This window comes from Stegostoma tigrinum, chromosome 12, assembly GCF_030684315.1.
Source record: "Stegostoma tigrinum isolate sSteTig4 chromosome 12, sSteTig4.hap1, whole genome shotgun sequence".
Classification (NCBI taxonomy): domain Eukaryota; kingdom Metazoa; phylum Chordata; class Chondrichthyes; order Orectolobiformes; family Stegostomatidae; genus Stegostoma; species Stegostoma tigrinum.
In genome coordinates, this window is record NC_081365.1 from 27,045,567 (window position 1) to 27,062,398 (window position 16,832).

The following is a 16,832-nucleotide window of genomic DNA, read 5'->3' on the forward strand; positions in this document are numbered from 1 at the left end:
CTATTTATTGGGAAAATATTTGAAGTAAGAATATCAAATTTAAAGAATTCCAGTCAAAATTTTGTGGGAAATTCACATTTGGGGAATACTCATGCATTTCAGCATGCTTTTATCTATTGTGAGAAAGGAGAGATTTGCCATGCTTTGTGCAGTCTTAAAATATGTTAAAAATTAATGTGGTATACATGACCAGTTACAATGGTAGTTTTCTCGTGTTGCACATACACTATACTAGTATTCCGCTTTCAATAAAATTTCTGATAGACAAAGCATATTAAAACAAAAAGGTTTTTAACACCGGTCTAGTGGAATTGTACAAAATGATAAGCAGCTTTTTCAGAGAAATTACAAACAGAAAATGCTGAAAGTAATCGGCAGCTCTAGCAGCACCCCTGGAAAGAGAACCAGAATTGACACTTCAAGATAATCATCTTATATCAAGCCTGGAAAGAAACTCGAGATGCAGCAGGTTATGAGAAAATGTTAATACAGCGAAGGGAAGGTCCGCTATTGGGCGAAAGGGGAACAAAATTATAACAGAAAAAGGACGATGGTGCAAGGCATAAGAGGATAGGCATTGGACAAACAATGAAGCAAAACAGGAATATCTTAGCGAGCCCACACAGCCAAGAATGGCCCGGCCACCTCCTTCGTCATAAACTTCTATTGATTCTTTGAATGAGGAAAGCACTTCAATCGATGAGGGATAAACCTTTAAAAGAAAGTGCATTCAAATGAAAAGAGAAACCATTGGTCTGTAATTCATTTATCATTTGTTAGTAAGATCCGAGCAATTATTGCATTGTCCCTATAAAAAGACTCTGAACGGCTTATTTTAAAACAAAGTTGCAACTGTTTTTTGATACTTGTGGGAATCAGTTTCTGCTGCCACTTTAAATCCTCGATTGAGATGTTTACCTTCTCCTCTCCGATTCTATGGACAGGTGCTGAGAGACTTGATCTGCTACAGTTTATGCCGGTTTAATGGAATAAGTGTTATTTTCTAATTTAGTTCGAACTGCTTTATGAAGGCTTAATGTTGTTATTTTAGATTTTTTAAATTAATTCAGCCAGCGGTAAGCGAGTTAGTGACCGTCCGCCTGTAATAAACTTACTGCACGCCATCCAATGTAACGCCATTTGTTCTTGAGCATGGGAAATTGTCCCCAGTCAAAATCTCATAATCCCTCCTTGGCGTGTATTTCTACAGATGTCAACATCAAGGAAAAACATTGAGCCAAAAACACGATTCCACACTTAATTAAAACCGGATTTGTGCAACGAAACATTGGCCAAAGGCCGAATGAATACATTGGTGCTTGTGTCAATTCATGTATTTTGGCAAAGGTCTATGATTCTGTTTGTAAATCTTTTCAATCTGATAGGTATTCTTTATTCAGACTGATGTGCATTTGATGGCAAAATGGTTGAGCCCAGGAGCTATTACAGCGGCTCAGAATCAAAAATTCTAGTCCAGTTCATTTTCTTATTTATATTATTCCTCTGAAACAAAGTGAAGCAAATTATTTCTACCACCCTGTATTTAGAATATTTCTAATTTGGCTGCTGGTTAGGGAGAAGAGGGTGTGACAACAAGTGAGGGAGGTGGAGGGATCCTGGAATAACGTTGGAGGAGCCTCAGTTCGTTGACCTTGTCGAATAGGTATGAAGTGCTTGCTCTATGTGTGAATGATGAAAGAATCAGGGAGAGCACAAAGAAAAGTGATCGCAGATTCTGTAATTCGGAGATAGATAGCATCCTATAGGAGCAAGATCAAAAACACATGGTGCGATGCATGCCTGGTGCCAAAGTAAAGGACATCTCAAGTCAACTTGAAAGAATACATAAGACGGGGAGGAAGAATCCAGCTGTTGTGGTCCATGTTGGCACTAATAACATGGCATGAGTAGACAAAATGTCCAGTTTTGGTGAATATCAGGAATTAGGAACAAAATTAAACATAGGAACTCAAAGATTGTAATCTCAGGATTATTGCCTGAGCTACATAAAAGACGGGAAAGGGATAAGAAGATCAGGGAAGTAAACATATGGCTAAAGGGGTGTTGTGGGAAAGAGGGGTTCCACTTCATGGAGCATTAGCATCAGAATTGTCACAGGAGAGAACTGTACCATTGAGATGAGCTCCACTCGGAATGATCTGGGATCAGGATTCCAGCAGAAAGGCAATCAGAGTGGTCACAAGGACTTTTACTGAGTTAAACGGGAGGGAGTTCTCAGAAGAAGTTATTAAAGTTTTTAGAACAAGTAATAGAACAGAAAGTATGAAAAGGGTCATGAATCTAACTTCAGGCTCAGCATATAAGGGGACAGCTATGGCAAGGGAGGCCAATCAAAGCAGGACTGATGTTGCTGTACTAAAATGCATGCATGAGAACAGACCCTTATGGGAGTTAAGTACAGCTCCTAGCAGTAGTCAGGATGTGGGGCTGAAAATAAATCAGGCGATAGAAAAGGCATTTAAGAAAGACACTATTACAATAATCATGGAGAACTTCAATATGCAAGCAGACTGGGAAAATCAACTTGGTAGTAAATTGCAAGAAAAAGAATTCATGGAACGTCAATGAGATAATTTTTTCGAGTAGTTTGTGGTAGAATCCACCAGGGTATAGATGATTTTGGAAGATGTATAATACTTATGAATCCCTTATGGGGCTGTGAACCTAATATTACAGAATTCACTCTGTGGTTTGAGAGGGAGATACTGCAATCAGATGTAACGGTATTACAATTGAGTAAAGGCAACTACACATTCATGAGGGTGGAGCTGGCCAGAGGTGATTGGAAGGGGAGCTAACAAGGAAGGCGGTGGAGCAGCAATGCAGGAGTTTCTGAGGCACAACGGAAATTCTACTCAAGGAAGAAGAAACATACTAAGGGGAGCACAAGGCAACCATGGATGACAAGGAAAGACAGGAACAACATAAAAGCAATAGCAGACAATGTGGTAAAGAAACCAGAGGATTGCCAAGCCTTTAAAAACCAGCAGAGAATAACTTGAGAAAAAATAATGGGGAGAAGATGAAACATGAGTGTACACTAGCTAGCAATATAATAGAAGAGACTCAGGGGTATCTGATTGAGGTATACAAAATTATGAGTGAAATAGACAGAGTATATCATGAGAATCTCTTCTCCATGTCCAAGATCAGGGGGTATAGGTTTAAGGTGAAAAGCAAGTAATTTAATGGGGATCTGAGAAAAAAAACACCCAGAGATTGGTGGAAATATGGAATGTGCTCCCTGAGAGGTTGGTGGAGTCAGATACTTTTGCAATATTTGATAAGCATGTGGATGAGTACTTCAAAGGCAAGCATTGTCAGCTATGGACCAAGGGCAGGTAAATGGGATTAGTCTACTTTGATATCTGTTAGTTGGCATAGACATGGTGGGCCAAAGAACCTGTTTGTGCTTTATGACTCTATAACTCTGGGATTGCAACAGATTTTTTTAGTTATGTGGAAGGCAAGAGAGAGGTAAGAGTGGACATTGGACTGCTGGAAAATGAGGTTGGAAAATTAGTAATAGGAAACAAAGAAATGATAGAGGAACTGATTAGGTACTTTGCATTAGTCTTCCTGGTGGAAGACAGCAGCATACCAGAACTTCAAGAGCATTAGAGGGCAGAAGTGAGTGCAGTGGGGGAGGGGCCATCACTAACAAGATGGTGCTAGGGAAAATGAAAGGTCTGACAGTAAATAAACCACCTTACCTGATGGACTACACCCCAGAAATCTGAACGAGATAGCTGAGGAAATTCGAGAGGCATTGGTAAGGGCCCAGATGACTGTATAATGGGTAATATAACACTTCTGTTTAAGGAGGGAGGGAGGCAGACAACAGAAAATTATAGACCAGTTAGCTTGACCTTGGTCGTCAGTAAGATTTTAGATTCCATTGTTAAGGTTATGATTGCAGAGTACTTGGAAGTGAATGGTAAATAGGGTTTTTTTCAATAGAAGGTCATGCTTGACGAATCTGTAGAAGCTCTTTAAGGAGGCATTGTGTAATTTAGATAAAGGAGAGCCAGTGGATATGATATTTGGGTTTCCAGAAGGCCTTTGACAAGATATTGTACAGGAGGCTGCTAAATAAGGTAAGACCTCATGGTGTTAGGAACAAAGCATTAGAATAGAAAGAAGATTGGCTGACTGGCAGAAAGCTGAGAATGGGGATAAAGGGGTCTTTTTCAGGATAGCAGCCAGTGACTGGTGGTGATCTGCAGCGATTCAGTGCTGGGACCAGAAGTATTCACATTATACATTAACAACGCGGATGAAGGAACAAAGAGTTAAGGAACTATTTTCTACATGGAGAAAGCTTCAGAAATCTGAAGCACAAGGTGATTTAGGAGTCCTAGTTCAAGAGTCTCTTAAGGTTAACATAAAAGCTTTAGTTGACAGTTAGGAAGCAAATGCATTGTTAGCATTCATTTCAAGAGGATTAGAAATAGAACAGGAGGGATGCACTATTGATGCTATAAACAGCTCCAGTCAGACTGCATTTGGAATATTGAGTAGTTTTGGTCCTGTATCTAAGGAAGGATGTGCTGGCCTTGGAGGGGGTCCAGAGCGGGTCCAGAGCAGGTTCACAAAATGAATGGCTTGTCATATAAGAAATGGTTGAGGACTCTGGGTCTGTGCTCAATGGTACTTCAAAGGATGAGTGGGACTTGACTGAAACTTATAAATAACTGAGGGGCCTGGACAGATTGGATGTGGAGAAAGTGTTTCCACCAGTAGGAGAGACTAGGATCTGAGGGCACAACCTTAGAGTAAAGGGGCCACCCTTTAGCACTGAAGTGAGGAGGAATTTATTCAACCAGAGGATGGTTAATCTGTGGAATTTATTACTGGAGAAGGCTTTAGAGGCCAAGTCATTGAGTGTATTTAAGACAGAGGTAGATAGGTTCTTGATTAGTAAGGGGGTCAAACACTACAGGGAGAAGGCAGGAGAATGAGGTGGAGAAACAAATCAGCCATGATCAAATGCCAAAGTGAATTCAAAGTGCTGATAAGTCCAATTCTGCTCCTATATCTTATCGTCTTATGGTCACAAATGCTATGAGACAGTATTGGCATTTTTGCCATTTTTCTGCAGTATGTCAAATTTCCATTTCAAGTTAGATGAATCAACATTTAAAGTTATTATTATGAAATTTCCCATTCTCCCTCACACTGGATAAAAACTAGACCACAACAATTCCCAACTTGAAAGTCACATTAGCGAGTGACTGCAACTTGCCACTTGATCCTCCGAACTTTATCTTGGACAAGAGCCACCAACATTTCAGGGCACAGTCCATGGACAGCAAATGCGCACACCCCTCATGCACAAATATTGGCAGCAGACACGTACCAGCCTCATTGCCCCATCAGGAATTTTTTCTGATGGTAAAGGTATGCCGCATGGTTAATGAGCTAAGTTTGAACTAATGAGTGTGTGAGAAAACTCACTGGATCTTGCAGACAGAAACCCTGCATGAATCTTGATGAAAATGATATTTTATCAATTTCTTGTAAGATTCAGCCCACTGAGTCACTCTTAATCCATACCACAATACAACAGTAGCATGAATACATGGTTCATGCTAATATTCAAAAACAGCATTTAAAAATAATAAACATACACAAAATAATGGAAACTAAATAAGAGCCTAAATTTTCCAAATGGCATGTGAAAACTTAGGGATAATGTTGTAGCTAAAAAACCAAACTCATCCCAATGAGAGTCAAAAATGATGTTTTTTTAGTGGCTGTAACCATGGTACATTATATTTCGTCATTGCCTTCAATCTACTTGAATCATATGGCAACCTTTAACCAATTCTGTTTGTCTATTGTCCAGTTTTCTAGGATTTACCTCAATCATTTCCAATCTAATTACACGATCAGAGTTAGTGTACATCCAGTAATGGTTTCTGTTCCAAAACTTGCAGTGTTACTTCTGGAATCTCTCAATAATTTATCCTTGGTTTCTGTCTTGTCCATACATGGCCCTTGACAATACATACCACAGACATGAAGATAGCTTCTACTTCTAATAACATCCATTTTGTACTCCCCATCTCTTTGTCTGAGCTCTTTATTGTCTCAGTGCTATGAAAGGGCTTCTCTGATATTCCATCTTGGATGAGTTGTCACCCTTGCAACTAAACAATAGGGGGATATAAGCCATGTTCAGCCATCACTGCAAACTCTCAACCAACTCACCCTCGCAGCTATTGTATCAGGCTAAACCACACAGCTCATCTTCATTAATGTTGAACTGAGATTCTGATCCTTTATCCTCTTCATCATGAAGGCTGCACCCCTGATTGACAACAACTGCCTTTTCTCTGCCATTGGCCATCTTGTGAATGAAAGCAGTGTGAGTTAGCTATGTTAATATCATTTTTGTTTAGAATTCAGACCAATGGTATATTGGTGTTGGTCAATTTTTGTATAGAGATTGAAAAATTAATTAGGTCAGCCTTTCCAAAACTATACTTTTTAATCAGTGTATATCAAAGAGCAGAGCTGGAGTGTTGGAGTGTCACAGTTGGAGTGTTTTAACAGTAGAGAGAAAATATTAAGCCCTTTGCTGTAACAGAATCTAGGATGAGCATGTTTGGTAAAAAAAAAGCTCAAATAGTTTTGGGTTCAGTTTGTAGGAGAGCTGACTGGGGTCAAACAGAGGTGTAGTCTCTACTAGAAAAGAAGATGTTAGAAATGAATTATACCAGTGAAATTATTTGTGCAATTTCTGGGCTAGAAATGGAAGCTTCTTCTGCTGTTGCCTTTTGAGATATTAATGATTGCAGGTTTGGAAGATATTACCAAAGAAGCCTTGGTGAGTTGCTATAGGGTCTCCTAGATACTACAAATTTTAGCTGTGTTGCACCACTGTTGGAGGCAGTGAATATATAAAGCTGTGGACTGGACATCCATCAATCATGCTTTTTCCTGGATGGTAATGCACACAATAAAAATGCCATTTTTGATCTTGATTTTGATTTTGTTGCTTTTCCCTTTTATTGGTAACAATAATGGCCACAGTAAAATGGGATCAGAGATAACGGGAACTGCAGATGTTGGAGAATCCGAGATAACAATGTGTGGAGCTGGGTGAACACAGCAGGCCAAGCAGCATCTTAGGAGCACAAAAGCTGACGTTTCGAAGGGTCTAGGCCCAAAATGGCAGCTTTTGTGCTCCTAAGATGCTGCTTGGCCTGCTGTGTTCATTCAGCTCCACACTTTGTTATCACAGTAAGATGGGACTGCTTTTCCTGAAATTCATCCATCCTGGGACTGCGGAGTGGAGTTAAAAGTGTAGTTGAGTTGGTTGCAAAAATAAAATGATTGTTATATAAAAAGAATGATAAAATGTTGTGAAGGATTCTGGAGAGAATATGGACACAATAAAGTGTATGGAAATGCCAAGGTAGGTCTTGTAAAATCTCCAAAATAAATCAGGCTATTCTTTGTGTGGTCGCAAGATTTGCCCCTGTTCAAAATAAAAAGCAAGTCAACACATTAGTCCACCGAAACCTCATCTTATATCACAACAACTTTACAGTGCAGTTTTGTTCAGTTGAGAAAGTAGGAACTATTTGGTTGTTATAAATCATTATTCAATCTACATGGTGTTATTCACAGCAGGAAATAACCTCAGGAAAATGGCATTAAATCTAAAAAAAACATTTTTCCCCCGATACAGAATATGTGGTAAAATAACCAACTGAAAATATGTTGGTAGGCACTGAACCCAAATATAGCGCTACATAGTGTTGTTTCATTCACACAGATTTGAACTTAAATGATTTTATTGTTGCAGGAGCTGCTGAAGAAACCATACTGAAATGGGACTTACTTGCAAAAATTGTCCTTTCTGCAGGATTCTATGAATGCATGGGTTATCACTGATGCAAATACACAGGTAAGGAGACCAGAAAGTTATCTATCTGTCTATCCATCTATCTATCTATCTTTGAATAACTTTTTTGATTAGACACTTTATGGCCTTCCAGGCTCAACACTGATTTTAACAATTTCAGAAAATAGCTTCTACTCACATTTTAGTTGTTGGGATTATTCTGTTCTCACTTACACCTCCTCTGGGCCTATCTTTTGGTTCTTTACTTGTCCTATTGCCATCACCTTTTGCATTGTACTGTCATTCCTTATGTGATTTATTATCTCCTGCCTTCAACCACATCACAATCTTTCCCTTTAATTCTCGCCCACCTCACACATCCCCAAATACTTTTCCTGTTTTGGCATTTGCTTACATACTGTCACATCCATAGAATCCTTACAGTGTGAAAACAGGTCATACTGCCCAATGAATCCACACTGACCCTCCAAAGAGAATCCCACCCAGACCCATCCCACCACCTTATCGCTGCATTTCCCACAATTAAACTACTCATGCTTGAACACTATGGGTAATTTAGCATATCCAATTTACCTAAATTGCACAACTTTGGACTGTGGCAGGAAACAGCAGCACCTGGCAGAAACCCATGCAGACACGGGGACAATGTGCAAACTCCACACTGACAGCCACCCAAGGGTGGAATCAATCCAGGTCACTGGCACTGTAACAACTGACCCACAATGCCACCCAATGACATTTTATTGGTATAGTATTATATTATTAGTTTTAGTATAATATCACAATATTATCCTGGAGGTCTCAAAATTGAAACCTAAACCTTCAGAAACTGGCAGCATTACACCTGTCCTGCATTTTTGTTACATTTTAAACATTTTCAAAGACCTTTGAAGAAGAGCCATACCAGATTCAAAACACTAGCTGTGTTTTCCTCTCCACAGATGCTACCAGACCCGGTGTATTTAATGGCATTTGCTCTGTTTATTTTTAATATTATCCTGCTGTAAAATAAAAGTTCTTGCCCAGATATGTTATCCCTCTCCTATCCTTGCAGATGCTTCCTGCTCCGTTGAGTATTCAGACCATTTTCTGTTTATATTTCTAGAAATAAAATCTGGCTCCTGTTCTGGGTCATGGAGTCATACAGCACAGAAACAGACCCTTTGATCCAACCAGCCGATGCTGACCAAAATCCGAAACTACACTAACCCCACCTGCCTGTGCTTGGCCCATACCTCTCCGAGTCTCTCTTATTCATGTACTTATCCAAATGTCTTTTCAACCTTGTAACTGTACCTCAATCCATTGCTTCCTTTGAAAATTCATTCCATGCTCAACCCACTATCTGGGTAAAAAAACATCGATTAAATCCGAGGCGTTGTTGGAGTTTAGGTGTGGATTGCAACTCCCAAATTTGTAGTTGTAATTTTATAATGAATCATCAAATTTGATTTCCTACCATTTTGTACCAACGCTGTCACAGCTACACAAGTTGTAGCTTAAGCCATGGAATTGGATTTAAATACTTTTACGTCAGGTGGCACGCCTGGTCTAATAGTTTTGAAAATTTGGTAAAGTTATTTTAAAATTTGTTGTGGAAAGAAGCTTCCAGTTATCCATTCCTATCAAAAATTAGCTTTTGAGTAACAAAGCAGACATCCATGTTCGCAAAAGTTGAACTTCTTTGCTGCTCGTTTCAGTGTCCCCTGCTGCAAACTGTGCTACTCTTCTGTATGTTTTTTTCGTCAGTGAGCAATATTGGCAAAGCCAGTCTCTCGACCGCATCTCTAATTGCCATTTAGATGATAGCGGTTAGCTGCCTTCCTGAAGTGCTGTAAGGCAAGGAGTTCCAGGATTTTCTAAAACAATAATGGAAGAGTGGTAAACGTCCTATAATAGAAATTTATATTCATATAGTGCCTTTAACATAATTGAATGGCTGAAAGGGCTTTACAGGAGCATTGTCAAGCAACAGTATGACTCCAGGCTACAGATAAGATGATCAAAGACTTAGAGAGTTAGGTTTCAATGGCTCTTAGGGAGAGAAAATGACGCAGAAAGATGAAGAAGGAACATGGAATGTAGGTCACTGGCAACTGAGGGCCTGGGTCACCAGTGCTGGAGCAATTAAAATTGGGGATGTTCAATAGCTCATATTAAAGTAGTGCAGCTATCTCAAATGGAAAATATCAGTAGGGGGAATTATGGTTGATCATTTATTTTTATCAGGCTGACTTGCAGATCTCAATGGGTTGTTCTTAGGACCCTTTCTTTTCCATATATATATGTAAATTTTCTCAATCTTGGTGTACAAAGGGCAGTTTCGTAGTTTGCAGATGATACAAAACTTGGGAGGTTTGTAAACTGTGAGTAGGATAGTGTAGAACTTAAAAAGAATATAGACAAATTGGTGGATCGGACAGACAGGTGGCAAATGAAATGTAATGCGGAGAAGTGAAAAGTGATACATTTTGGTACAAACAACATACAGAGACAGTGTGCAATAAAATATATCTTTGTAAATGGTGTGCAAGTGCAAATAGTCTTTGGTGATATCATTAAAAGTGGCAGAAAATGTAGAAAGAGCTGTTAATAAAGCCTACAATATTTAGGCTACATTAATACAGACAAAAGTAACAAGAGCAAAGAGGTCGAGCAAAACATATATAAGAGACAAGGTAAACCCAAGCTGATGTATTTGTAGAGTTCTGAGTTCCACACTTTTGGAACTATATAAACATAATGATGAGAGTACAGGAGAAGTTGACAAGAATTGTTCTAGGAATAAAAAGCTTCAGTCATGGGGATAGGTTGAAGAAGTTAGGATTGTTTTCTTTGACAAGGAGAAGACTAAGAGGAAGTAAAAAGTTTTCAAAATCATGACGAGTCTGTGCCAGAATAAATGAGGAGAATGTGTTCCCACTCATAAAAGGATCAAGAATCAGGCTACACTGGTTTAAAGCCATTTTGAAAAAGAAGCAAACGGAATGTAAGAAATAGCTTTTCACAGAGAAAGTAGTTAAGAGATGAAAGTACTGCCCGGACATGTGGTGGAGATAGGCTCAGTTGAGGTATTCAAAGTGGAATTAGATGATTATTCAAAAGCAATGTTCAGGATTACAGAGAAAAAGCAAGAGATTTGGAAAGACCCTGCAGGTATGATGCAGTGAGTGGTCTCCTTTTGCACCTCCCATTACAATTCTGTGATAGAGATAATGGGAACTGCAGATGCTGGAGAATCCAAGATAATAAAATGTGAGGCTGGATGAACACAGCAGGCCAAGCAGCATCTCAGGAGCACAAAAGCTGATGTTTCGGGCCTAGACCCCTCATCAGAGAGGGGGATGGGATGAGGGTTCTGGAACAAATAGGGAGAGAGGGGGAGGTGGACCAAAGATGGAGAGAAAAGAAGACAGGTGGAGAGAGTATAGGTGGGGAGGTAGGGAGGGGATAGGTCAGTCCAGGGAAGATGGACAGGTCAAGGAGATGGGATGAGGTTAGTAGGTAGATGGGGGAGCAGCTTGGGGTGGGAGGAAGGGATGGGTGGGAGGAAGAACAGGTTAGGGAGGCAGAGACAGGTTGGACTGGTTTTGGGATGCACTGGGTGGAGGGGAAGAGCTGGGCTGGTTGTGTGGTGCAGTGGGGGGAGGGGACGAACTGGGCTGGTTTTGGGATGCGGTGGGGGAAGGGGAGATTTTGAAACTGGTGAAGTCCACATTGATATCATTAGGCTGCAGGGTTCCCAGGCGGAATATGAGTTGCTGTTCCTGCAACCTTCGGGTGGCATCATTGTGGCACTGCAGGAGGCCCATGATGGGCATGTCATCTAAAGAATGGGAGGGGGAGTGGAAATGGTTTGCGACTGGGAGGTGCAGTTGTTTGTTACGAACTGAGCGGAGGTGTTCTGCAAAGCGGTCCCCAAGCCTCCGCTTGGTTTCCCCAATGTAGAGGAAGCCACACCGGGTACAGTGGATGCACTGTTCTCACACACCACCCCACCAACCTCCGGGTACAACGCATCATCCTCCGACACTTCCGCCATCTACAATCCGACACCACCACCCAAGACATTTTTCCATCCCCACCCCTGTCTGCTTTCCGGAGAGACCACTCTCTCCGTGACTCCCTTGTTCGCTCCACATTGCCCTCCAACCCCACCACACCCGGCACCTTCCCCTGCAACCGCAGGAAATGCTACACTTGCCCCCACACCTCCTCCCTCACCCCGATCCCAGGCCCCAAGATGACTTTCCATATTAAGCAGAGGTTCACCTGCACATCTGCCAATGTGGTATACTGAATCCACTGTACCCGGTGTGGCTACCTCTACATTGGGGAAACCAAGCGGAGGCTTGGAGACCGCTTTGCAGAACACCTCCGCTCAGTTCGTAACAAACAACTGCACCTCCCAGTCGCAAACCATTTCCACTCCCCCTCCCATTCTTTAGATGACATGTCCATCATGGGCCTCCTGCAGTGCCACAATGATGCCACCCGAAGGTTGCAGGAACAGCAACTCATATTCCGCCTGGGAACCCTGCAGCCTAATGGTATCAATGTGGACTTCACCAGTTTCAAAATCTCCCCTTCCCCCACCGCATCCCAAAACCAGCCCAGTTCGTCCCCTCCCCGCACTGCACCACACAACCAGCCCAGCTTTTCCCCTCCACCCACTGCATCCCAAAACCAGTCCAACCTGTCTCTGCCTCCCTAACCTGTTCTTCCTCCCACCCATCCCTTCCTCCCACCCCAAGCCGCTCCCCCATCTACCTACTAACCTCATCCCACCTCCTTGACCTGTCCGTCTTCCCTGGACTGACCTATCCCCTCCCTACCTCCCCCGCTATACTCTCTCCACCTGTCTTCTTTTCTCTCCATCTTCGGTCCGCCTCCCCCTCGCTCCCTATTTGTTCCAGAACCCTCACCCCATCCCCCTCTCTGATGAGGGGTCTAGGCCCGAAACGTCAGCTTTTGTGCTCCTGAGATGCTGCTTGGCCTGCTGTGTTCATCCAGCCTCACATTTTATTATCTACAATTCTGTGATACTGTGATTTTGGGGCTATTATTGTTGCAATTTAGGAGAATGACAGGGGATCTTATAGAAACATATAAAATGATGAAGGGAATAGATGAGATAGAAGCAGGGAGGTTGTTTCCACTGGCAGGTGAAACTAGAATTAGGGGGCATAGCCTCAAAATAAGGAGGAGCAGATTTAGGATTGAGTTGAGGAGGAACTTCTTCAGCCAAACAGTTATGAATCTGTGGAATTCCCTGCCCAGTGAAGCCACTGAAGCTACCTCATTGTATGTTTTTGAGGCAAAGATAGAGATTTGTGAACAGTAAGGGAATTAATGGTTATAGTGAGTGGGCAGGTAGTTGGAGCCATGAAGAGATCAACCATGATCTTATTGAATGGAGGACCAGGCTCGAGCAGCCAGATGGTCAATGCCTGCTCCTATTTCCTTTGTTCTCATGAAACACAGCAGCAGTCTTTAGAAATGAGACAGGAAAATCATGAAACAACTGAAAACTTATTATTACTATTTCCAACCTAATGGGACCTCTCCTGAATCTAGGGAGTTCTGAAAAAATTAAAAGCAATGCATTAACAATCTCAGTAGGATTTATTTGAAGACCCTAGATGAAATTCAGCCATTTGTCAACCCTAGTTCCAACAATTTACTCAGTACTACTTTTCTGACAATTGTAATTTTCCTGAGTTCCTCCCTTACTTTCATTTCCTGAATTATCACAACTTCTGGGATGTTATTTGTACCTCCTATAGTGAAAACTTATGCACAATGCCCACACTGTTCAGTTCATCTGCCATCTCTTCATTTCCCATCATCAATTCTCCACACTCACTTTCCACAGAGCCAACACATGTGTTTTGCCAACTATTTTCAATTGAAAATATTTATAGAAACTCTTACTGTCCGATGTTGTATTTCTGGCTACCTTTCTGTCATATCTAATGTTTCCCTCTTTTTTTAGAAATTCTTTGCTATTTTTTCTACTCTGTTCAAGCTTCTCACCTGACACCAGCCTTTGCACAATTGTATATTTTCTCTTCAAGATGGCCACCATCTTTAACATTTATAATTAGCCACAGATGGTGAGTCCCTTCCTTGGAATTTGTCTCACTCATACATTGTGCATTTTTAAGTATCATTTTTTAATTCACAAAAAATCCAAATCTAGTATTCATAGACTACTTGCCATTCATTAGTTGTTCCTTGTTAAAAGATGGGATGAAGCCACATGAGCAGCTTTCAACTTGTGTGGTTTAGATATAATTCGCAGAAATGCATTTTATCTTCGATCCTTATTCTCTTCCAAATGAACATGTTCTAAATAAGAAAGAAACATTAGAAATTTAATCTGACAGTTCTAGTTAAAATGCTCATGAATCTGATGAAATACATTGGAAAACAACCGAAAAATACCTGGAGTAACTCTTTTTTTCCGATTCAATTCCTTGTCTAAATTAGCCCCTAAATTTCCAGGTGTCTGTTAACTCATTTAATTACTAACAGGATCTCAGATTTCTATTTCTGCCTGGTTAGATGCTGAAAGCAGATTTCGGGGCTTGGACAGTAATATCCCTGGGAAAGGCCATTAAAATGAATGAAGGGGTGAAATTGCCTTATAAATACAAACACGCGACCAGTGTGTGCAACACAGCCGCCTCTAACACTTGTACCTGTTTATGTAGATGTGCTGCCAATCACTCTCAAAGGAACATCCAGCTTTCAGCAAATAGAAAGAAAGGTAAAATGAACGATCAGCTAAAAGATTTTTTAAAATATATTTAAAATGGAATAACTAGCGTTTATAATGTGAATTGCTTTACAGTTTGTAGTTCTAAGACCTCTTCTCTGTCTTTGATAATGCACCATTCAAACGCTGCCGAACGCTTCTCAGTCTCCAGCCAAGGAACCAGAGTGGCTTCAGCAGGTAACGGGCAAACATCGTCATCTTTGTTCTTCCTCCAAACGGTCATTTACTGTGCCAATTACATGTTCTTTGTAAGAATTTAGCTACAAGGAGGCGATCTCATGAAAGATATTGACATTCTTCACCAGTGAGGAAGGCCTCACAAGTTAGGAGTGGTCAGGGCTGGAACGTTTCTATGCTCTTCCCGCATATAGACATGAAGGCAATGTGAAATGTTGCCGCCAATTTTAGGCAACCTGACAAATGAGACGGCTTTTATTTTAACAAGAGTTATCAGCATTTTCACAGCGTCTTTAACCTCCAAGACACTCCAGTGCATTTCACAGAACAATCCTCGAAACAAGAAGGAATGATGAAAAAGGGAAGCAACCAACGGCTTATTCCAAAAAAGTCAGTTTTAGGAAGATCCTTCAAAGAGAAAGGAAGTAGTCAGGCATACACGCTTAAGGCACTGCCATCAACCAAAGAGATGAAATAAGTAGCCAGAATGAGAGAAAGTATAAATTTGAAGTTAGTTTCAGGACTGAAGAAGGTTCTAAAGGGAAGGGCAAGGCCACTAAGTGATAAGGGCAAGGATTTTCTGAAGGCATTTATAGACTAGCTTTATTTTCCTGCAGCCCTTCATGTTTAGATAAATGACACAGGATGTCAAAGCTGCGGTGTTTGAGTTTTAGACAATTCTGACTAAATAGGAATCTGTTAAAAATGTAAAGTGGGGCCTCCATTGTCAGATGTAATTAGTTTCATTAACTGTTTTGTTCTTTGTGAACGATATAATGTAAAAAGTCACATTGGATCAATAGGATTATCTCACTGACTTAAGTCTCAGAATAAAAGAATGGAGGGCCTTTCATTTACCTAGGGCTTTCTTATGGCTTCTGTATAAATATTGAGGAAAGTATCTTCTGCAGTAATTGTAATGAAATGATAAGCCATTTTTTATTACATGGATTTACTATTTTGTTACACAGAGTGAACAGAGAAAACCTTACCCTATTAAATTTCGCCATATTACAATTAATGTTACAGACCTGCAAGATATTCGGTTTATTTCAGAAAGGATATTAAACCGAATACAATGGTTGAGCTTCGGTTACTACTAACAGATACAGGTAGAGCACTATAAGTTGAGAGAGAGTGTTTCCTGTAAATAATAATCATGTAAGCAAAAAAGCAAATATATTCACAATTCTAACATATTGCATAAACATTGCGGTCTACCAGATAGATGGTTTCCATTTCCACACAACTTCTGTTATGTGACATCTTTGGTTTATGTTCCAGAGTTTTGCTGTTTAGAATGATTTTCTTTTGAAAAGCTAAAATACAAAATGCATTTTAATAAATAAATTGTAACCTCTTGTTAAATATTTATCTGGAATTTTATTTAGGATAATGTCACAAATAAACACAAAATCACTTTCAATTATCGATTGTTTTATTAGCAAGTATTCATCTGGGACTGTGTAGAAATAAATACTTTAATTCTTGGTAGAAGTTTTATTAATTGGTCTAATGCAATATATCTGCCAAATTTGCAATGATATTTCAATAAAATGATCATTTATATAACTGAAAATTACTACCAGAAAAGTTACAGAATAGAAATATAATGTGCTCATGAAATTTGTGTTTTTTACATTGGGGGAATAAAACAAAATAGTGAAAAATGAATTGTATGAACAGATTATGTTACATATAATAACAAAGTGGATAGCAACTCATAAGTTCTTACCATTTACTTGTGAGTATTGTCTAATTAACCAATCATGGCTTACTTCTGCATTTTCTTACTAGCTCCTTCAATGTTATCCTCAATCCAACCATTGTCTACGCCCAAATGTTCTTTTATGCACCTCCCCCCGGGCTCTTTAACCAACACACCTGCACGTCTTCACTACTCCATGCCATCTTGCCATTATGGGAGCCAACAATCTGCATATGGGGTGATGGCAGGTGAGACAAGCAAATTTCTCT

The 16,832-nt window shown here is 40.3% G+C and overlaps 1 protein-coding gene across 1 annotated transcript in view; it reads left to right on the forward strand.

Annotated features, from left to right (window-relative positions):
- pou1f1 (POU class 1 homeobox 1) overlaps nt 1-16,832 on the forward strand; it is a 48,759-nt gene that overhangs the window by 14,103 nt on the left and 17,824 nt on the right. Inside the window, exons 2-5 of the mRNA XM_048540986.2 lie at nt 7,838-7,939; nt 14,614-14,669; nt 14,754-14,855; nt 16,653-16,811. Coding sequence (XP_048396943.1) covers nt 7,908-7,939; nt 14,614-14,669; nt 14,754-14,855; nt 16,653-16,811 — 349 coding nt within the window. The 5' untranslated portion in view covers nt 7,838-7,907. The remainder of the gene's footprint in view (nt 1-7,837; nt 7,940-14,613; nt 14,670-14,753; nt 14,856-16,652; nt 16,812-16,832) is intronic.